General features: G+C 39.0%; 1 protein-coding gene across 1 annotated transcript in view; it reads right to left on the bottom strand.

Annotated features, from left to right (window-relative positions):
- L3MBTL2 (L3MBTL histone methyl-lysine binding protein 2) overlaps positions 1-22559 on the bottom strand; it is a 1942600-nt gene that overhangs the window by 263710 nt on the left and 1656331 nt on the right. The window contains exon 15 of the mRNA XM_044087125.1: positions 15634-15903. Within this exon, the coding sequence (XP_043943060.1) occupies positions 15634-15903 (270 nt within the window). The remainder of the gene's footprint in view (positions 1-15633; positions 15904-22559) is intronic.

The following is a 22559-nucleotide window of genomic DNA, read 5'->3' as shown; positions in this document are numbered from 1 at the left end:
AACAGGTCTGCTTCAGTAAAGCAAGGACCTGATTGGTTGCAGCAACCAAAGCAGTAAGTTGTAGGGGGCTTCTCTTCAAGGAAGTGGTCCTTGCAATGCACTTCCTGTGTCAGTTGCCTTTACACATGTGTAGCAAGCATTCCTTTCTCTTGTTTTTCAAGAGAAAAGTTTGCTATGCTACCTGGACTTTCGGGAGAACTTTTATTGGTTACTGGTGGTGTGAGGAGGACAAGGACTTTGGAACATTCGGACAAGCCAAGGAGCTGAATTTTTAACTGCCCTTGTAAGGGCAATTTTTAAAAGCTCTGAAAAATTGTCCTTTTAAGGACAAATTTAAAAAGGCTGAAATGGTCTGTGTGGTAGCAATCATGGGGTAAATCTTTAATTTTGTTTGAGTAGAGGATTAGTTGCAGCCTTCCACTACAGAAAAAGGTAAGTTGGTGGGTTTTTTTTTTTTTTACTTTTTTCTGGGGGGGGGGGGGGCACAGGGAGAGGAGGATTGTAATATTTGTCCCCAGAATTCTTGGAGGATTGGGGGCTAGAGAGAGGATTTGGTTTAAATAGTTTTATTTTAGCTGTGTCAAGAATTCTTGTGCTAAGAGTTAAGGGGGGGGGCGGGGCTAGAGAGAGGATTTGGTTTAAATAGTTTTATTTTAGCTGTCAAGAATTCTTGTGCTAAGAGTTAAGGGGGGGGGGGGGCTTGTCTGTGATACTGTCCAGATTCTAGTTTTTTACTCAGTTCTGCATAAGAATAGTCATATTTTATTTACTTTTGCTTTGTCAGGATTTATGCTGATAGGTTGGTAGTAGGGCTATAGTGACTGAGAAAATGTAGATGATGATTTAATGTAACACTAATGCAAACCCTGTTATTTTTTTTCTTTCTTTTAAGTTTGTAACATCAGTATTTACAACTGCCTCTTGCGCTATGCCTTTGGGCTATGATTGTTTGCTTTGTTTAGAATTGATGTGCTGAGAGGTTGGGAGGGGAGCATGGGCTGTGAGAATGTTGTAGAATGTCCTCATGTCTGCTTGGGATTTTTTGCTCTCTCATGAAAAATTTGAGCCCATGCAATGCAAGACCTGTTCTAGCATCTTTTATAAGTTTATTAGATAAGTGTTTAAATGCCTGATGTTATGCCTTTGCTCTGCCTTTTTTTTTGCTTTGTCCAGAATTGTGCTGAAAGAATGTTACAGAATGCACAAATATAATTTTAATGCAAACCCTGTTCTAAAAAATGTTCTGCATTTATAATAGCCATGTTTTAAACTATCCCTGATGTTCTTGCCTTTGTTCTGCAGTTATTTTTGGCTTGATCTAGAATTGTTGTGCTCAGCGGTTAGGAGGATGGTAGGGGTTGTGAAAATGGTGCTCTAATGTTTGGTATTTTTGGTTGGTTTCTCATAAAAAACATGTTCGTTCAAGTAATGCATGCCACTGCAAAATATGTTACACTAGCATCCTTACTGGTTCATAAGTCAAGTGTTTTAAATCCCTAATGTTATGCCTTTGTCTTGTTCTTTTTTGTTTTATTTATTTTTGCTTCATCCAGAATTACTGTGCTAAGAGGTTGGTGGTGGGGGTATGGGCATTGTGAAAGCTGTGGGACTGTTGCTTGATATTTGTGGTCTGTCCCTCAAAACAATTTGGTTTTCTAGCAAACCTTTGAGACTGAAGCAAAGTAATACACCAAATTATGGGTAAACCCATTTGGTCATTTTTATAAGCATTTTAAAGGTTTTCCCTGATGTTTAGCTTTTGTCTTATGCTTCTGTGCTTTGTCTAGAGTTCTTGTGCTGAAGGATTGCGGGTAGGGGCTGTGAGAATGTAGAGAGTACAGGAATTATTGTAATCCACGCTGATGGAAAACTTGTTATATTATCTTTATAAGTTTAAAACAATGTTTAAAACAAAATGCTTAATACTACTGCTAACTTAATATCTCTGTTCTGCAATTAATTTTGGCTTTATCTGGAATTATTATGCTGAAACACTGGGAGGTATGGGGCTGTGAATTCTGCATAATGTACTGATGTTTTAATTCATACTAATGCATACTCTGTAATTCTAGTACCTTTGTAAGGTTATATAAGCAATGTTTAAAACTATCTCTGATGTTATGCCTTTGTTCTGTGATTATTTTTGGCTTTGTCTAGAAATGAGCTGAAACGTTAGGTGGGGATAGGGGCTGTGAGAATGATGTCCAATGTTGAGATGTTTACCTGGTATTTTTGGTCTGTTACCCTCAAAAACATAAAAAGGATTAAAACACAGCTCAAATATACAAAAACGCTTTTCGTTTAGCACCTTGGCTAAACTTCTTCAGATACAAAGCACATGTAAAACCCTTCTTTTAAATCAATCCAGTAGATTCAATTAAGCATGTAATCAAGATCAATTGACTTTTTAAGGACTAAAACTATATCTGTATGTTAAATACAACCTACTCTGTAGCACTCAGGCTTACCTACATCATGTATTGTTTTAATACAACTAGATTAACCAATTTACATACAACTCTCTTAAAAACATAAAACCAGTGTATATATTAATTATAAAACATATTTATGTGTATTAATATATGTAACCCAGCTTGTAAAAATGGGGCAATTTCATTGTTCAGAAATAAAAATAAAAATGAATCCAGGTTACAGACTCAGATTATATGTACAATGGTCACCTCTCTAAACTTTTCAGTTTTAGGACACAAGCCAACAAACACATTTCGTTCAAACCTGGAGGTGGGAAACATTTGCTCTTGACTGCCACATAAATTCAAGTTTCTCTAATAGAAGAGAGGTCAGACCACCTCTAATGTCCGTAGGCACATGGTCAATAGCTCTAAAGTTGAACTTGTGTAGTGGGTTTTCAATACAATGACAAGCCAAGGCATTTTCCTCCTTGTTTTTACTGATACTGTACAAATGTTCATACACGCGTTCTCTCAGTTTACGGTCTGTTTTGCCGATGTAGTAGGCAAGGCAGGTTTGACATTGAGCTATGTAAACCACAGACCTAGAGTTACAGTTAAGCCTGTGTTTAATGTTGAACTTTGAGGTACCAGTTTTAAACACCTGCCCAGTCACCATAAATTTACATTGGTTACACGATTCACATTTGTACATTCCTGGGCTTCTACTCATGCCAGTTGGCCCACCTTCAATAAAACTCTTTAAATTCCTTCCTCTTCTGTAAGTAATCAAAAATGCAGGTCATATTTTCTGTATTAGCTGTCTGTTTTCAGTAAAGCCCAGTTCTTTATTCAAATTTTCCTCACCTCATTAGCTTCATTTGTGTAAGTCATTGTAAAACTAAGGGAAAATAAAGTGTTGCTATTCTGGCCATGCCTACTACCTACTAGGCTAGAAGTTGTTTCCATGGACATTGAGGTTACTCCTGGACAGTCATTCTGTGTGGTTCCGTCGATGTGATGTAGAATAGATGTAAACATTCCTGTTTCACATTTTAGTTGAACTTCTGCAATAATTTCAGTTAAGGCTGCTTCAGGATATCCTCTATGTGCAAACATATGTTTCAACTTAACACATTCTTAAAGAAATCTGTTTTCACTTGCCATTCTGGCAGCTCGCACTAATTGCCTCTTAACTACAGATTTCTTTTAATGCAGGGGGTGTGAGCAAGAGAAATGTAAGAAGGTGTTACAATAGGTCTCTTTCCTGTATATACAAGATGTGTATCTATGGTTAACTCTGTCTTTCCTTATTTCAACATCTAAATAGCTCATTTTGTCTTCGTTAAATGAACTCGTAAATTTCAAAAACCCGGTAGTGTTGTTTAAATAGTTAACTATGTCACAAGCTTTAGTACTATCACCTTTGAATATTATACAAATATCGTCCAGAAAACGTAGGCTTTGGTCATTCTGAGTTTGTGGCGTTGTGTTTTACGCAGAATTCATTGTTATACCCTCAATAACATGCGAGTTCATGCAACGCATGCTACTGCAAAATCTGTTCTAACATATTTACTAGCTGAACAGCTCAGTTTTTTTAAAGCCCTAATCTTATGTCTGCGTCTATATTACGTGATCAAACAGTGAAATGTTCGAACACATAATAATCGACCCCTAAATGTCGAAACGCCGTAATGTCGAATGGCAAAAAAAAACATAAAAACACTCTAAGAAGGGAGCAAGCCCCCCCCCCTGCACCCCCCACACCCCCTCTACTTAAATATACCAACTCAGAGATCACACTATAGTGCAGACAATGGAAAACATCCATGTCCGCACTGTAAGGAGATCTCCATTGAACTGTTCGACATTCCAACGGTTCGACATTTTGTGGTCGATTATTATGTGTTTGATCATGTAATATAGACCCTTATGTCTTGTGTGCTGAGAGGTTGGTAGTAGGGGGTATGAGCTTTAAAACAGTTTCAGACCATGCTCGATACTGTAATGTGCCCCTCAAGGCAATTTAGTTTTCTAGCAAATTTTGAGGACTGAAGTAAAGGGAAGGGGGCATGGCCACAGCTTACACTCTCCTAGGTAGGGCCCCCGGCATGATACTTGCTGGGGGTCCCCAAAATGCTAGCACCGGCCCGGTTTGTATAAAAAGGAATGAAGCCCTTGGAGTCTGTAAAATATGTGAAGCCTTCCAGAAATTAGAGGTTAGAATCTAGGTCCTGAGAGCCGGCCTGAAAATACATCTAGCAAGGCTTCTTGAACAGGGAGCACTACTACAGGCTTCAAATGTCACAATCTAATACTTCTAAATCCATTCTCTGTGTTTCTACAGTTTGCCAGTTAAAATGATCCCTCGTTAGTGCCAAGGCACCCCCAATGGTCAGGTCATCAGGTAGTGTGTCTAGGGCTAAATGTGTCTTTATTAGTGCCAAGGCACCTACAATGGTCAGGTCATCAGGTGGTGTGTCTAGGGCTAAATGTGTCTTCATTGTTGGTACTGTAGCTCACAGGTGGGGACATTTTTGACCTGTAATCCTGGTCGTTCCCATCCTCTTGTCAGATGTCACAATCAGATCTTTTATCAGACTGGGTGGAGTGTCCTTATTATATTTGTGGGTACATTCACCCAGAAAAGACCTGTTGTGGACTGACTGCCAGCTATGCAAAAGGGTTAAGAATCCCTGGGCTAATGTGAGCTAATCCTGATGTTGGGTAGGGGAGATGGTCGTATTCTCTGTATGTAGCTTCCTAGATTCTGTACTCAAATAATTGCATGACACCTGTACATTGGACCAAACATGGATTTTCTTAAGCAGTGGTATATGGTCACAGTCATGAACAATAAACAAAGGTATGCACATCTCCCTATTTGATCACGATGCCTCTCTACAGTATTAGCGATGAACAATCAGCTTGAAAAGATTCAGCTTTTTGTCAAGTCCAGTCTGATGTGCCAGAGTCTCTGGATATGACTGCCTCCTTGGGAGCTTTGTCAAAATTAGGCAACTCTCTAGATGCCAGGCCCAGGTGTTCCATGGCCACTACCTCATTATTAGTGTTCACAGACTAAGACGGAACTGAGGTGTCCTCTGACTCCTCTGGGTCTAAAATCATGACTTCTGAGAAGAGACATCCAAGACAACCACTATCAGATGCTGCTGATGATCTCTGAATGAATGCTACTAGCTTTTCTCTCAAGCGGGGCTAGAGTGGTATCTCTTCCTCCTTTTATGACTTTTTGGTCAAAGCCACAATACACACACTTGTGCTTAGTCTGAAATTAATTTTTCTCTTGTAAACACATTTGTCATGCTTGTGCAGCATTTTGGAAACAAGCCAGAGTCCTGAACAGATGCATCATAAGCAGTGGGGAAAAAAAACAGGGACAAACAAAACAGCTGTACACTCCTGGCCTAGCCAGATGACCTACAATGAATCTGTCTGACCTTACTGCAAGAAAGAAATGAAGATAGCCGACTATGGCACATGCTTTTACACTGAGACATGGAGTTGTCCAGAGGGCAGGAGATGTAAGGCTGGCATGGTGGAGGGGGGATGGGCTCCGATATTCTGCCAGGACACACCACTCCACCTATGGCAAAGATCCCTTAAGTCATGACTGCAGCAGTGACTTACATGAAGAATTTGTCAAAGAATTCAATTGGAGAAGGCTTCAAAAGACCCAGTGTAATAGCAACAAGGCAGCTAAAGATAAATCACATAAGGAGAGACAAACCTTCCAGCCAAATCCTCTAGAGTAAAAATTAACTTCAATGATTCAAGTGGAGAGGGTTTGAGGAGATCCACCATAATACTATCAAAGCAGTTACAGATGAAACTTTTAAGGGTATTGCCAAAAACCTTTGGGTATGTGGGCAGAGCCACAAATCTTCACAGCACTGAGACTGACCATGGTGAGAAGACAGACTATCTGGAAATACATAAAACAAACACTGCCAGCACCACAATCTCAACTAGTGCTTTATTGTAGGACACAGTAAAAATGAAAATGAAAAAAAACAAACACGGATTGAGCGCTTTCTTCCCTTACACAGGAATTTCATCAGAATCAGTAATCCATCATTTAATTAATCATTATATAGTCCCCCCCATGAATAATTAACTAGTTGCTGCCTTCTTACTTAAAGTTATATTAAATACTTACAAGGAAACCTTATTATATGTATCAAACTATAAAATGAAGAAATCCTAAAACATAGTACCAATGAAGAACATATTCAATGTCTAACTTTTTGGAACAGCTGCTAAAAGGTATTCTATATGGTAACTATATAAATACTTCAAAAAATTCTTACTAATATTATTTAAAAACTAAAAAAATCATCTAAACAACCTATCCTGAAATCTATCTGGAAAATTATGTGTAGTGAAATGTTGGAACCATCCATATGTTAAAAAATGTATCTAAAATCAATCCCTACTGGATCAATAATAAATAAATAAATAAAATAAAATAAATATAAATATATATATATATATATATATATATATTTCTCCTACAAGTATATATCTTAACTGACTAAAGCTGCCTTATTTAAAATTGGCTTAATGGATATCATTTCATTCAATCCTGGGGCTTGACTAGCTTGTAGTCTTATTTGCCACCTAATCTCTCTTCTATGTGACTTCTAAAATCTCCCCCCCTGGGGTTGAGTAAAACTTTCACAACAATACCAAAGTTTAACCCACTACACCTCTTACACAGGCAAGAATGTTTGTACAGGGCATTATTTGTATTGGATGTGGCGATCTGATACGTGTGTTCATAGATTCTGTCCCTAAGCCTTCTCTCCGTTTTTCCCCACATAGAAACTGGGACAGCCTACACACTTTGCTAAATAGATCACCATACTGTCTGACAGTTGCCCCTCGAAGTAAATTTGAGTTTTTAAGGTGTTTTCTAACTCAATTGATTCCTCTAACTGTACCCACACCTATAAGTTCCACTTCTATCTATTTTCCTTGGAGGTGTTTCAAAACATTTTTTCAAATTTGCCCCCGTCTTAAACACAAAGCTAGGCCTGTCTCCTACTATGGACCATAATACTGAATTGTTTCTTAATATTGCACAATTATTAACTACAATCCTTTTCACCTCTTCTGCCATATTTGAATAAGGAACTACCATAGCCTTCTCAAATTATTTTGAGTCTTCCCTAACTCCCTCCATTTCCTAATTGTCTTTCAATCCTTGTGGGTTCCCCCAAAAGGGGTATGTATTCCCCACCTCATTCTTTTTTGACATAGTCTAAATTTTCTTGCAACATTTTATTGGGGTACCCTCTCTCTCGAAAAAGTTCTACTACTTTTTGTAATTCTTGTTCCACATCTTCTTTGTGTGATGTCATATGTGCAACTCTGATGAGTTGCCCTTTAATCTTCTTCTTCTACTTCTTTCGGCTTTTTCCCTGTCAGGGGTCGCCACAGCGGATCACCTTGTCCGCACATTGAATGGCAGTGGAGTTTTTACGGTGTCGAGTTGCCAGCCCGGCGCCCAACCTTCCACAGAAGGCACACTCACACGCACACCTAGGGCCAATTTAGAGTGTCCAATCCACCTGCAGCATGTCTTTGGGATGTGGGAGGAAACCGGAGCACCCGGAGGAAACCCACGCGACCACAGGGAGGACATGCAGACTCCGCACAGAAGGCACCCCAGCCGGGGATCGAACCGGAGAACCTCTTGCTGTGAGGCGGTAATGCTAACCACTGCACCACCGTGGCCGCCCTATGAGTTGCCCTTTAATAATACTTTTTTTTTCTGATGGGGGGGGATGACTACTAGAATACTTTAAATACGAGTTGCTGAAGGTGGGTTTTCTATATGTTTTGGATCTAAACCCCTCTTCGTCCTTTGTAATGACAGTATCTAAGTAATTGATCCTTTCCTTATTAAGGGCATACGTAAATTGAAGAAATTATGTCGTCCTATTCAAAAAGTCAACAGACTTTTCTATCCCATCTTCTGGACCTTTCCAAAGAATGAATACACCGTCCAAAAATCTAACATACAATTTCAAATGTGCCTTGTATTCACTTGTAAACACATACTTTCTTTCCCACTCCAACAAAACTAAGTTTGCATAAACGGGGGTGCAAGACACCCCCCATGGCTACACCCTTATGTTGCTTGAAGTACTCACCTTCAAAAAATATATAATTATGGTCCAATACCACCTCCATGAATTCCATAATTAAATTCTGTCCTTAGATAGGGTAGTATTATTGACCACACTTGATCTAAAGTACTCAAGGCCTTCTTTCTTGGGAATCGTGGTGTATAAATTTGATATGGCAATGGTTAAAAAGTGTAAATCCTGGTGCCAAAAATTGTCCCTTGTAATCTCCCTAAAAATCCCAGGAATCTTTAATTATGTGTTCTGCATTAACAATCGTCTTCTTTAACCATTTGTCTATCACTACTCCAAATGGGTAATTTCAACAAAAAAATGTAAAAAAAAAATGTAAAGGGATATAAAGATAATAAGGCTTATAACTTTAGGGGCACTAAGAAGAGTAGACCAAATGGGAATGAAGGGGACTTTTATAGATCCAACAGAGGTAGATACCAGGATAGATTCCCCAAGAAGGGGGCTTATGGTGGAGGATACGAGGGGAAAGCATATGAACCGCAGGCTTTTCAGTACCATCAACACTGGGAGGTGGGCCTAGACCAAGAGGAGAGGCACCAAGGGGAGTGGAGGAATTACAATCACAATCAAAACAAGTGCAGGTACAATGAAAAATGGTAGGAAATTCTGTAGAAGGAGAAATACTAGAAGATGGTGTTATCTGTAATTACAAAGGATATCATATTTTTAACTATGCAGGTATAAAACTGAGTAAGGAAATTTTTCCTTGTGTATGAAAGGATTGAAGTTTGCGCCCAACAAAAATTTTTGACTACATTGAGACTATAGTAGAATTAAAGAAATTTGTGAGAAAACTAAATTTGGTGTACACATTTCAAGATAAAAACAAGGATGAAAAGGCCTCCAAATATGTGAATAAAGATTTGAAAAAGAGAAGTAATATAAACTCACCCCCTAGAACCTACCCTGAATATTATGGAAAAAGCGATTATGGAAGATGTTTACAAATTAAAAGGTAGGGAAAATAATGCATTTAAGAGATGGAACCTATCAAGTGAAGAATTTAAAGTGTTGAACACTGTTAGAAATGATAGAAGTGTTAAGATTAATGTGTCCAGACAAGGGAGGGGCGTACAGTGATTTATGATGCCATACAATATTCTCAAGATATCTTTGAAATTTTGAAAGGCTCATTAACGTGCCACTTATCCTCCATAAATGAGGTTAATATTAGTCACAACAGAATCGACTTTTATCTAGATGAATATCTTAATGAAGGAATGATATCAGGAGAACCTTTCGACTTTTTGAAAGTTAAGAATCCTACAGTGGCAACTATATTTGGAATCCCTAAAATGCTCAAAGGGTTGGACAAATTAGCTTTTAGACCTATAGTTTCAGAGAGGGGTTCCAAAACATACCCATTTGGAGTAGTGATAAACAAATGGTTAAAGAAGATGATTGTTAATGCAGAACACATAATTAAAGATTCCTGGGATTTTTTAGGGAGATTACAAGGGACACTGACACCAGGATTTACACTTTTTAACCATTGACATATCAAATTTATACACCTCGATTCCCAAGGAAGAAGGCCTTGAGTACTTTAGATCAGGTATGGTCAATAATACTATGGTCAATAATACTATCCTATCTGAGGACAGAATTTATTTATTATGGAATGAATTCATGGAGGTGGTATTGGACCATAATTATATATTTTTTTGAAGGTGAGTACTTCAAGCAACATAAGGGTGTAGCCATGGGGGCATCTTGCAAACTTAGTTTTGTTGGAGTGGGAAAGAAAGTGTGTGTTTACAAGTGAATACAAGGCACATTTGAAACTGTATGTTAGAATTTTGGACAATGTATTCATTCTTTGGAAAGGTACAGAAGATGGGATAGAAAAGTTTGTTGACTTTTTGAATAGGACGACATAATTTCTTCAATTTACGTATGCCCATAATAAGGAAAGGATCAATTATTTAGATACTGTCATTACAAAGGATGAAACGGTTTTAGATCCAAAACATATAGAAAACCTACCTTCAGCAACACATATTTAGAGTATTCTAGTAGTCATCCCCCCATCAGAAAAAAGTACTATTAAAGGGCAACTCATCAGAGTTGCACGTATGACATCACACAAAGTAGATGTGGAAGAAGAATTACAAAAAGTAGAAAGTTTTCGAGAGAGTGGGGACCCCAATAAAATGTTGCAAGAAAATTTAGACTATGTCAAAAAAGAATGGTGGGAATACAAACCCCTATTGGGGAACCCACAGGGATTGAAAGACAATCAGGAAATGGAGGAAGCTAGGGAAGACTCAAAAGAATTTGAGAAGGCTATGGTAGTTCCTTAATTCAACTATGGCAGAAGAGGTGAAAAGGATTGTAGTTAACAATTGGGCAACATTAAGGAACAATTCAAAATTATGGTCCATAGTACGAGATAGGTCTAACTTTGTGTTTAAGACAGGGGCAAATTTGAAAAAAATGTTCTGAAACATCTCCAAGGAAAACGGATAGAATTGGAACTTATAGGTGTGGGTCCTGTTCATAGTGTAAACACATACAGTTAGAGGAATTAAATGAGTTAGAAAACACCTTAAAAACTCAAATCTACTTCAAGAGGGGCAATTGTCAGACAGTCGAGGTGATCTATTTAGCTAAGTGTGTTGGCTGTCCCAGTTTCTATGTGGGAAAAACGGAGAGAAGGCTTAGGGACAGAATCTATGAACACACGTATCAGATCGCCACATGCAATACAAATAATGCCCTGTACAAACATTCTCGCTTGTATAAGAGGTGTAGTGGGTTCAAATTTGGTATAATTGAAAAAGTTTTACTCAACCCCGGGGGGGGGGGTTAGAAGTCACATAGAAGAAAGAGAGGTTAGGTGGCAAATAAGACTACAAAAGCTAGTCAAGCCCCAGGAATGAATGAAAGGATATCCATTAAGCCAATTTTAAATAAGAAGGCAGCTTTAGTCAGTTAAGATATATACTTGTAGGAAAAATATATATATTTATTCATTATTTATTTATTTATTACTGATCCAGTAGGGATTGATTTTAGATACATTTTTTAACCTATGGATGGTTCCAACATTTCACTACACAATTTTCGATTTCAGGATAGGTTGTTTAGATGATTTTTTAGTTTTTAAATAATATTGGTAAGAATTTTGTGAAGTATTTATATAGTTACCATATAGAATACCTTTTAGCAGCTGTTCCAAAAAGTTAGACATTGAATATGTTCATTGGTACGGGTTTTTTGTTACATATATATATATATATATATATATATATATATATATATATATATGTGTGTTATTAGATATGTGGATTTATATAGAATAGTTTACCATTGGTAAAGTGTTTAAATGTTTCTCAAAATGTTTTTAAAGTGTTTTATAAGTGTTTTTATATGTATTTCATATGTATTTTAAATGTATGGTATTTAAGTGGATGGGTTTGCACATGGGATTCCACTTGGCACCTTACAGTATGTTTTAGGATTTCTTAATTTTTATAGTTTGATACATTACAGGTTTCCTTGTAAGTATTTAATATAACTTTAAGTAAGAAGGAAGCAACTAATGAATTACTCATGGGGGGAACTACATAATGATTAATTAAATGGTGGATTACTGATTCTGATGAAATCCCTGTGTAAGGGAAGAAAGCGCTCAATTTGTGTTTGTTTTTCATTTTTACTGTGTCCTCCAATAAAGTACTGGTTGAGATTGTGGTGTTTGGCAGTGTTTGTTTTACGTATTACTTGTGGTTTTTGGCACTTTTACGTCTTTCGGATTCATTGTTAGACTATATGGAAAGCAAGAATGTTGAGAATACGCACACTACCCTAAAATCTTAAATGTACCCCAAAACTTGGAAATAAAACAATTGAGCACACCTAATCATAAGCAAGTGAAGAAAAAAAAGGTGCTACACACATCATATGGTTAAGCACTACAATATCTTCACATATATGCCCAGATGGTCTAATGTTTGAAATATATATATACTGATTTTGACAGGCATGACTCTACAGGTAGTACCTGGGGACTGTAAGAACCCCTCTTACAGCAATGAGCTTCCATTCAAACATCTATGGTTATGGTAAGGACCCTCAAACAACTGTACTATATCCATCATAATGATCACTGCTTCAGATACAGGTAAACAGACACATAATATCCAGGAGAGTAGTACCTAACCCTCAAAACATGTGTGGATGGTCTACAGCATGCGCTACAAAACATTAGTAGTAAACTTGTCATACTTCTATGGCTTTAAATGTAATCAGTAGTGATTACAGAAAGTACGAGAGGACATCCATGTAGCAGCCACAGAAATACTCTGGGCAGAATCATTCTTAACGAAGGAGGGAGTGGCAGTAGCTGATCTAACTGGTTTAGGAGTTGCCCAGTCATGGTGTTGTCACAAATGTTATAACAGAAAGTATTACAATTTGCCAGTCATGTGAAAAGTGGCTTAGTAAGTAGCTGCCCTTGTTTGCCTGTGATAATGAAACAGACAATTGGCCTGTTTTGTTTGATGTCCTTGGTTCATTTAACGTAATACCCCACTTGTCTACGAACATCCATAACATGTAAAATTTTCTTTTCCTTTCCCCAGGCACTGGATGGAAGACTGCTAAATGGGTGGACTGGGTGAAGGAAGAATCATAAATCACTAAGCAAAAAAAAAAAACTGAAGAAATGAGGGTTAGTCTTCTAGGACACCCTCTACTTCGAGAAGATAAAGCAAATATCACATACATCACAGCATGCAACTCAGATTCTCCTGAGTGGTACCAGAAAGAGTATGACAAAGCAGGTATCCAAATTCAGCTGTGCTGAATGCTGAAACAGAGGCACAGTTAATTAGTCTGGCCTTAGGCAGGAGAAATTGGGTGTCTACATGTTCACAAATGGAGGATTCCTTTCAGACTCTTTTTAAAGGCTGTGAGGAAAGCAATATGGGAATCCACATGGATACAGAAGATGGTTAAAATGTTCACTTTAATAAAGGACAAATCCAAACCTTGATTACACTGGTATGAGAGATAGAGAGAACTTTGTGGAATGGGACAGGCGAGTCTGGTTGTACTCTCTTTTCAAAACAAACCTGGTTCATTTCGATAAATATGACATCCCAATAATAGGTCTCTTTGCCTTGGAGTACAGAAAAAAAACATCTGTTGAAAATAATCACACAACTATGAGGTATCATCCAGATGTCTTACAGGCTTGAGGTTAAGTACAGTAGCTTCCTAATGTGCTAAATAAGTTTTCTAAGTAGTGGGACAGACACCAATGTCTGTGCTGTCATTTCAGTCAGATGGGTAAGCTAGAAGTTTCTTAGCTAGTTTGGCTGGCATTATGGTGTAGCGGGGAGGCTGAAGGAGAGTAATGACACTGTAGAGTCTGTTCATCTCCACTAGAGGAAGACTGAAAATGTGTCCCCCAGTCATACCTCAACTGTCTGGATTTTTGCCTCATATTTTTTTGGTCTTTTCTTAACATTTGTTGTTCTTTGGCAAATCACTAAGGATTACAGTCACTAAATAAACACATACTTTGACTTTCAGACTTCATATCCTTCAAAAAATGTATGCTACACAAAATCCTGTTATTCTAACTTTCTAGGTTTATAAGAGATTTTTAAAATATGTCCCTGTTTTTGTGCCTTTGTCTTGCCATTATTTCGGGTTTGCCCAGATTTCTTAAGTTAAGAGGTATGCCCCCAGCATGTGCTCTCCCATCTACATTACTTGGTACAGATTGAAGAATGATGGAGGTATCTGCCTACAAGGGATTGGACTACTGGAGTAAAATCACTAATTTAAGTGAGAGACAAGCCCTCACAATGCCAAGTGCACATGTAATACTTGGAGACCTCACACAGCATGCAAAGGACATACACAACTTAAGCAAAAGCCCTCGATGAATAGCCAGCTTACCTGAATGCAACTACCAACTTCAGCATATGATAGAGTCTGTAGGGGAGTACAGTCCTGCTTACCCTGGAGGGTGAAGATGATCGAAGCAAAATGCACACAGCCCATAATCCCTCTAAGGAGAGATGGTATTCAGTGTGTTTTTCTTTTTTGGGGGGGGGGGGGACATTCTGTTCACCAAGCCACTGCCTGATGATCGCCTTCAATAATGAGTGTACTGGGGAGTGCATTTATAAAGAGAAGGTGTTGTGAATCTCTGCAAGGATCAGAGGACTAGAGTTCACCATCCTCCCTCTACCAGCTTTATTAAAACTACATCCTATTTTTCAGCCCCAGCAACAATCTACCAGACCCCACCTATGTTCCCCCCCAGGTACTAGCTTTCATAACAGCCCCTCCTTTTCTTTAATTTTCCTCCCCTGTACTTCTACTGTTTCACTGTCTATACCACTGGATAACTATCTCTCACCCATGTCTAATACAGTAATCTCTGATATCCCATAAACTGACAATTCTTTACCAGTCTCAGTTTGATCTGAAAGCCAGCCTCTTAAATTATTCTTTGCTTTTGGTCAGCTCTCTTTTTCCTATTCACTAAACATTTCGAAATTATATTCTTCAGTCAGCAGTCAACTTGCAGTTCACTTGCAGTATTTTTCCCTTTTAAGGAAATGATACAAGTTTAGCTTCTTATGAGCTTTGCAAAATTTTATGCAGATATAAATAGGCTACAAAGACATGATTACAGCAACCAGCAGACAAGCATAACACATATCATATCCACTATGCTTATTTACTTACTTGCAAAATAACTCTATACCCTTCAGAGTATTTTTATGTTTTTATCATTTAGAGCTCTGTTTATGCTTCTTTGCATTACAGTATCTAGACTGCATATTCCAAGGTAGTGAAATGGATCCATTTAAATCAGGTCACTATCCTGGTAATAATAAAAAAAAAATAATAAAAACTGTGCAGAAAATAATGAATTAAAAACAGAAGGCATAAACAGAAGTAGCCTTAAAACATTAAAAACTTTGATGCAAATTCTGCACAATCCTGACGTTATGTATTAAATGGATCATACACTTATAAGATGTTTTGTATTGCTTCTAAATTACCTGGTTCCACTGGTGGTTGAAGCTGATATCCTATGAGTTCACACCAGCCCACTGGATAGATATCGGGCGACTCACAATCTACCCACTGGTCATAATCCTCATCCCAGCCATCAAAGTGAATCCGCAGGAGCCTGTTAACTACTCTCTTTACTGTGGCAACACAGATCAGCCGGGGTTCCATTAGATCTACAGCTTCCAACTTCATGCCCGGTTTGAAGCCATGGTTTGGACAATCCTGTAGGGGTTTAAAAGATATCAAAAGTAGTAGATCTTTTTATTATATGGCTCTATTCAGAAAACATATCATACAGGGAAACATGCAGACTCATTTTATGCAAATCATTTACATTAATATAAAAGATCACTCACATCATTAAAAAAATTCCAATAAGGTCTTTATAACAGCAAACAAACTAAAATATTATGGATATTCAGTGATTAAATCTTGCTGGTAGATTGTGTTCTGAAAAAGGCACTTAGTAATTGCCTTGCAATTATTATCCAGCTCAAACTAGTTCTGCCTTCTCCATCAACAAATGTCTTTCGTTCTGGTCCTCTCTTCATCCACACATCTAAGACACTGAGCTATGCCGGTTGCGTTTGTTATTGCTGCTTTTTATATTGGAAATTGCATTGCTTTAAACAATTTACACAATTAGACCTTTACAATGCGAGATGCCAAGTTAGGGATTCTAGCTTAGGTCTTGCACTCCTGCTGAAGTTCAATTCTTAGATGTATAAAAGAATACATACATATATCTTTTAAATATATAAAATGCATGGGTATATATGCATTGTGCGACACACAACTGATCTAAAATGTTTAGCCAAAAAGCAATTTTCATAAATGGCACATTTGTGCAAAAATATCTGGACCAAACATAATCTGCGAAAAAAGAACAATGAGAAAGTCACTGACAAGGTGAACAGTTAAATTTTCTGTGTGGAATTCTGTGCATACTGTTTTGTCTGTAGAAGACTATCAGTAATTAGCATCCTTTCAAGGATACTTTTATCTGTCCAGTATTGTATACAGAATTTTATTTGGTTAAACTGCATTATTATTTTTTTTCAGTAGTACTCTATACTTGGAAGGTTCTACAATGGAATACTAAGGGTCAAAATCTTTTCTCAAAGAAACCTTACTGTTATTTTTCAAATAATAAATATTCAATTAATATAATGAAAAATGGTAATAGTAATATATCAATTACAAATGGTAAATAAAATGGGTCTATATTACATTATCAAACAGTTACAACATCGAACATTATATGGTCGACACCATATGTTCGAAGTTGTAAACATTCGAAAATAAAACCAAAAAAAAAATTAAAAAAAAGGAAAAACTTAACTGAACGTTTTAAGCATGGGGGGGGGGGGTGCAAGCCCCCCTGCACCCCCCACACCCCGCTCTTTATATATACCAACTACAGTGCAATAAATGGAAATCTTCTCTACGGAAATTTCCGCTTTAATTTTCGAATATTTACAACTTCTAACATATGGTGTCGACCATATAACGTTTGATGCTGCAAGTATTCGATAGCGTAATATAGCCCCAATAAAACTACATACAATATATACAAAGGGCTGAATTCCAAAATGGAGTTTATGTTCCAGTGAGTTTCTTCTTTTCTATCATTCATCTTTTTAATTCTTTAGATATCCGAGACAACACTCTGTTGTTAAAAGTTAATAAGAGTTATCACGTTCGACCAAGGATTATTGGTGAATGGCTTGGGATGAATTCTTTGTTCTCTTACTTTGGATTCTCTGAAGGCTGTTTATTTTAAGAAGTTTAAAAAATCCTTAAAAGAAGGTAGTTTGGTGGTTCTCCATTTCTTAGGAATACATTTCCTTGCAACTGCAAGTACAGTCCATAAAAGAAAAAGATTTTAAAATTTCAAATCACAAATATCACATACATTAAAAAATATTAAAAATTTAGATAAAGAGAAAGCATCTGAAAATAAAGCTTTCAAGAAATCATTTATATAGCACCAAAATAATTTTAAAGGAGGACAATCAAAAAAAAAAATACAAAACCAATCAGCATTACATTCCTGCAGACATCTCCAACAGAGTATATGGCTATTGACATTAAATTTAGCCATTTTATTTGGAGTTAAAAATGCTCTATGTAAAACTTTCCATATAAATTATTGCCAATTATGAGGTCAAGAGGGGTGTTTAGAAGAAGATAATATTTGAGATTTGGTTTCAGAGATAAAATAAGAATGACCTAATGTAATTCTTCTTTCGGCTTTTCCCGGTTAGGGGTCACCACAGCAGTGGAGTTTTACAGTGTTGAGTTGCCAGCCTGGCGCCCAACCTTTCACAGAAGGCACACAAACACACGCACTCACACCTAGGGCCAATTTAGAGTGTCCAATCCACCTACAGCATGTCTTTGGGATGTGGGAGGAAACCAGAGCACCCGGAGGAAACCCATGCGACCACAGGGATGACATGCAGACTCCGCACAGAAGGCACCCCAGCTGAGGATCGAACCAGAGAACCTCTTGCTGTGAGGCGGCAACGTTAACCACTACACCACCGCGGCCGCCCTAATCATAATTTTCTTTCGGCTGTTCCCGTTATGGGTCACCACAGCGGATCATCTGTTTCCATTTCTTCCTGTCCTCTGCATCTTGCTCTGCCACACCAACCACAGGCATATCCCAAAACAAAACATGTGCAACACATAGCTCACAAAGCCAGTGTGCCGAACAGTCACGGCCCTTAAGGCTAAACAACACACCTGATACACTTGTAATAGGTGACTATCATCAGGCACACTGACGTCCCACTCATCAGGCTGAACAAGGAGAAGGTCACGGTGAGCTGCCTGTCGGGCGCTAGGATCCGCCACATAACACAAGCACTCAGGTCACTCCAAGGCAAGTACAAATATGACTCAGTCATTCTCCATGCTGGTGTGAATGACCTGAGACGTACCTCCCTGGACTACATGAAAAGAGACATAGAGGAGCTCTCTGAACATGTAGCCCAGGCCGGTATGACCCTGACCTTGAGTAGCATCTTACTCTCACCAAGAATGATGCCACAGTATGAAGACAAGATTATCAATTTCAACAATTGGCTTAAGTATTGGCGTCATTCAAAGGGGATCCAATGCCTGTCAGCCTGGGATGACATGCTCGACAAGCCACGATGCTTCGCTAGGGACGGCTTACACCTGTCACCCCTGGGCTTTCAGATATTGGCAAAGGCTCTTGCTACCCCCATAGTGCCTTTTTTAGGCAAGGCTCAAAAGACAAACCCACCTCCATAGGTATCACAAGGGATAAGAAACTAAGAGTAATGCTACTCAACGCCAGAAGTCTAAACCTCAAGATGCACGCACTCGAAACTCTCCTTAGCATGGAGAACATCGATATCTGTGCAGTAACAGAAACCTGGTTCAAGGCTCTCGAGAGCACCCCAGCACTACCAGGTTATACCTCATACCATGCTTTTCGCCCCAAAACTTGGACCGAACCACAAAAGGAGGGGAGTATCAATATTGTCAAAGATACCCACACCTCCAGGTTGGTGGCACAGCACGAAGCATCAGAGACTATCCATGTGCAACTAACAGTGGGTAAAACTGCCTTCCAGTTTATAGCCTGCTACAGACCACCCTCCCAAACCCGGGAACCCCACTCGGCCTTCCTGAGAACACTGGAAAATATGAAGGTCTCTCCAAACACCATTATATTGGGTGACTTCAACTACCCAACCATAGACTGGGAGCATTACTCTAGCTCCAACACCCTAGCCCAAAGGTTCCTAGAATTTATAAACTCAAATGCTATGGAACAACTTGTTACCACTCCCACAAGAGGGGAAAACATACTGGACCTGATCATCACCAACATGGGAACTCTATGCTCCAGACCAGAAGTGTATCCCTCACTGGTAAGATCAGACCATAAACTAATCTCACTGGATATTCACATCCCGACCCCACCCCATGCCCAGAAAACCACAGTGAAAAACTTCTCTAAAGCAAATTTCACACTCCTCAAAACCAAGTTGGAATCCTTCAAAGCCCCCGGGCCTGTGGATAATACGGCCCAGACCGCAAAATCCTTTATAAACACATTCTATGAACACCTTCAGGAATGCATGGATCATGCAATCCCAAATAAAACCAAGACCCAATCCTCCAAAGGCAGATGTCCTGTCTGGTGGACCCCAGCCATAAACAAACTATATAATAGAAGGAGGAAGCTACTACAAGATAGAGCAAAATCCCAAAAAGGGAAGGCATCTGATCAGTATTAGCAAAAAACTACGGGCACTCATAAAATCGTCTCAGGCCAACTTCGAGAGAAAAATTGCACAGGACACGAAGGATAATCACAAGGCTTTCTTTAGTTATGTTAGGAACCTGGGTGGGAATTCCCAGATATGCTCAGAATTAGTCCAAAATGACAAAAAATACACCAAACCCACAGACATTGCCAACATCCTAGATGACAGGTTCTGCGCAAACTTCTCCTCCCCCCCTCCCCACCAAAAGGGCTAATATCTATCCCAGCAGAGTGCTGCCCCCCTGACATCTCAGATGCTCAGGTAAGAGCTGCCCTCTCCAAAGCAAGAAACACAGCATCAATGGGACCAGACGGTGTCCCGGGCTGCGTCCTACATGAACTCCAAGAAGAGCTAAACCCAAACCTAAAACTACTGTTCAATACTCAGCCTTACTAAAGGATATGTACCCAAAGAGTGGCGTACAGCAACAGTGGTCCCTCTCCACAAAGGTGGTGCCTCAACGGATCCTGGAAACTATCGCCCCATAAGTCTCACTAGCTTGGTCTGCAAAGCTATGGAAAGGATCATCATGGACCTCATAAATAAAGATATTGGGGACCTGCAGACACTGGATCCTACCCAGTTCAGCTTTAAGGGCAGATCCTGCCTCTTGAACCTGGTCGATTTCTTTGAAACAGTCACCAAGGCCATTGACAAGGGGAAGGTGGTCCACACAGCCTACCTGGACCTCGCAAAAGCCTTTGATACAATACCCCACTCGGGCATTATAGATAAGCTCACAAGCTTAAATATAAACCCCTATGTCACTAGATGGGTTGCAAACTGTCAGAAGGACAGAACCCACATGGTTAGAATAGCTGGAGCCATGTCAGACTCCAAACCAGTTACAAGTGGCGTCCCACAAGGCTCAGTCCTGGGACCTCTCTTGTTTGGTATATATTTCTCGGAGGTACAGGCCAACATGGAAGGACTGTAGCTGACCAAGTTCGCAGATGACTGCAAACTGGGCGTCATAATAGACTCTCCAGCCAACACAAGCATCCTCCAAAAGGGCATCATAGAAACAGACAACTGGTGCCAGAGCCATGGCCTCAAGCTAAACGCCAAAAAGTGTATAGTCATCCCCTTTGGCAAAAACAAAGTGCCCACAAATTACCACATAGGTGGTAATCCATTAAGTATAGAAGAAGTAATTAGGGACCTGAGGACCCAAGTTGATAGCAATCTCTCATATGACAACCACGTGGCCAAAGTGGTTAGAAAAACATTTTATATAGCCCACCTAATCATGAAGGGATTCACATCTAGATCAGGGGAGGTCATCGTGCCTCTTTACTCATCCCCCATCAGGCCCATAATTGAGTACAATGCCCCTTTTGGGATGTACCTTACCAGACACCTGCAGCAACTGGAAAGACTCCAAAAGTATCTCATCAAGAGGATCAAGGGGCTCAAACAGATGCCGTATGCTGCCCGGTTAAAGAAACTCCAGCTCTACTCTGTGGCATACCGCCTGCTCAGAGGCGATCTGTGCCTGATGTATAAAGCCATGTCCAACCCGGAATTAATGGACATGCTGCACCTCAGAAAATCCAAATCCCATCGAGCTACGCGCTCGAGGGACTTGAACCTCAGCACTGAAATAAATAGGACATGCTGGAGGTACAGATTCATAACCCAGAGGCTCCCCTCACTCGAATAAAATCCCAGTCCAGGTTAGGCAGAGTCCTTCATTGACTCTCTTCAAGAGGAATCTTGATGAGTGGATGGGAGATCGTAGGTTTACCCCAGGTATCACTTCTGTGTCACTGTTAGACAGAGGCACAGTACACTAACCTTGAAAAAGGGCATAGCAAAATTAATTTAATATGGGTGGCGAAAGCCATACACACTCTGGCTAGGCTTATAAATGCCCTAGGGCAGATAGCCTAGTATGAACCTATGAACCTATAAACCTTATCTTAGGCCTTCCTCTTTTCCTGTTACCTGGTAGCTTCATCCTTAGCATATTTTTCCCAATATACTCAGCATCCCTCCTCAACACATGTCCAAACCAACGTAATCTAGCCTCTCTGGCTTTCTCTCCAAACCTTCCAACCAGGGCTGACCCTCTAATATACTTATTCCTAATCCTGTCATCACACCCAGTGCAAATCTTAACATCTTTAACTCTGCCACATCCAGCTCAAACTCCTGCCTTTTTGTCAATGCCACTGTCTCCAACCCATATAACATAGCTGGTCTCACTACCCTCTTGTAGACCTTCCCTTTCACTCTTACGCCGCCCTAATGACCTAATGTAATATGGTTCCATAATTTAGAAATTACATTTTATATTTTATTAAAATTGTATAAAGTTGTGAAATTAAATGGTCAGTTTTAAAATCACTGTATATAATTTTTGTGGAAAATATGTATTACTTAAGGAATTTCTTTAAAGTGTGAGTAAGAAAGGGATACACACAATTCTTGAGTCTGTGTTTTCACATTTTGTATTAATATCCAATCTTGAGGATCTAAATTAAATTCAATAAGTTACTGCAGCTCTTTGACTTTCAAATCTTTAAAACACTTAACAAAAAAAATTTTAGATTCCCAACTAATAAAGATATGGCTATGTAATTTATTAAAAAATCTAGTGA

Source organism: Protopterus annectens, chromosome 1.part1 (genome assembly GCF_019279795.1).
Source record: "Protopterus annectens isolate FY-2018-M chromosome 1.part1, PAN1.0, whole genome shotgun sequence".
In the NCBI taxonomy this organism is placed as follows: Eukaryota; Metazoa; Chordata; order Ceratodontiformes; family Protopteridae; genus Protopterus; species Protopterus annectens.
This window is presented reverse-complemented; position numbering and strand designations above follow the sequence as displayed.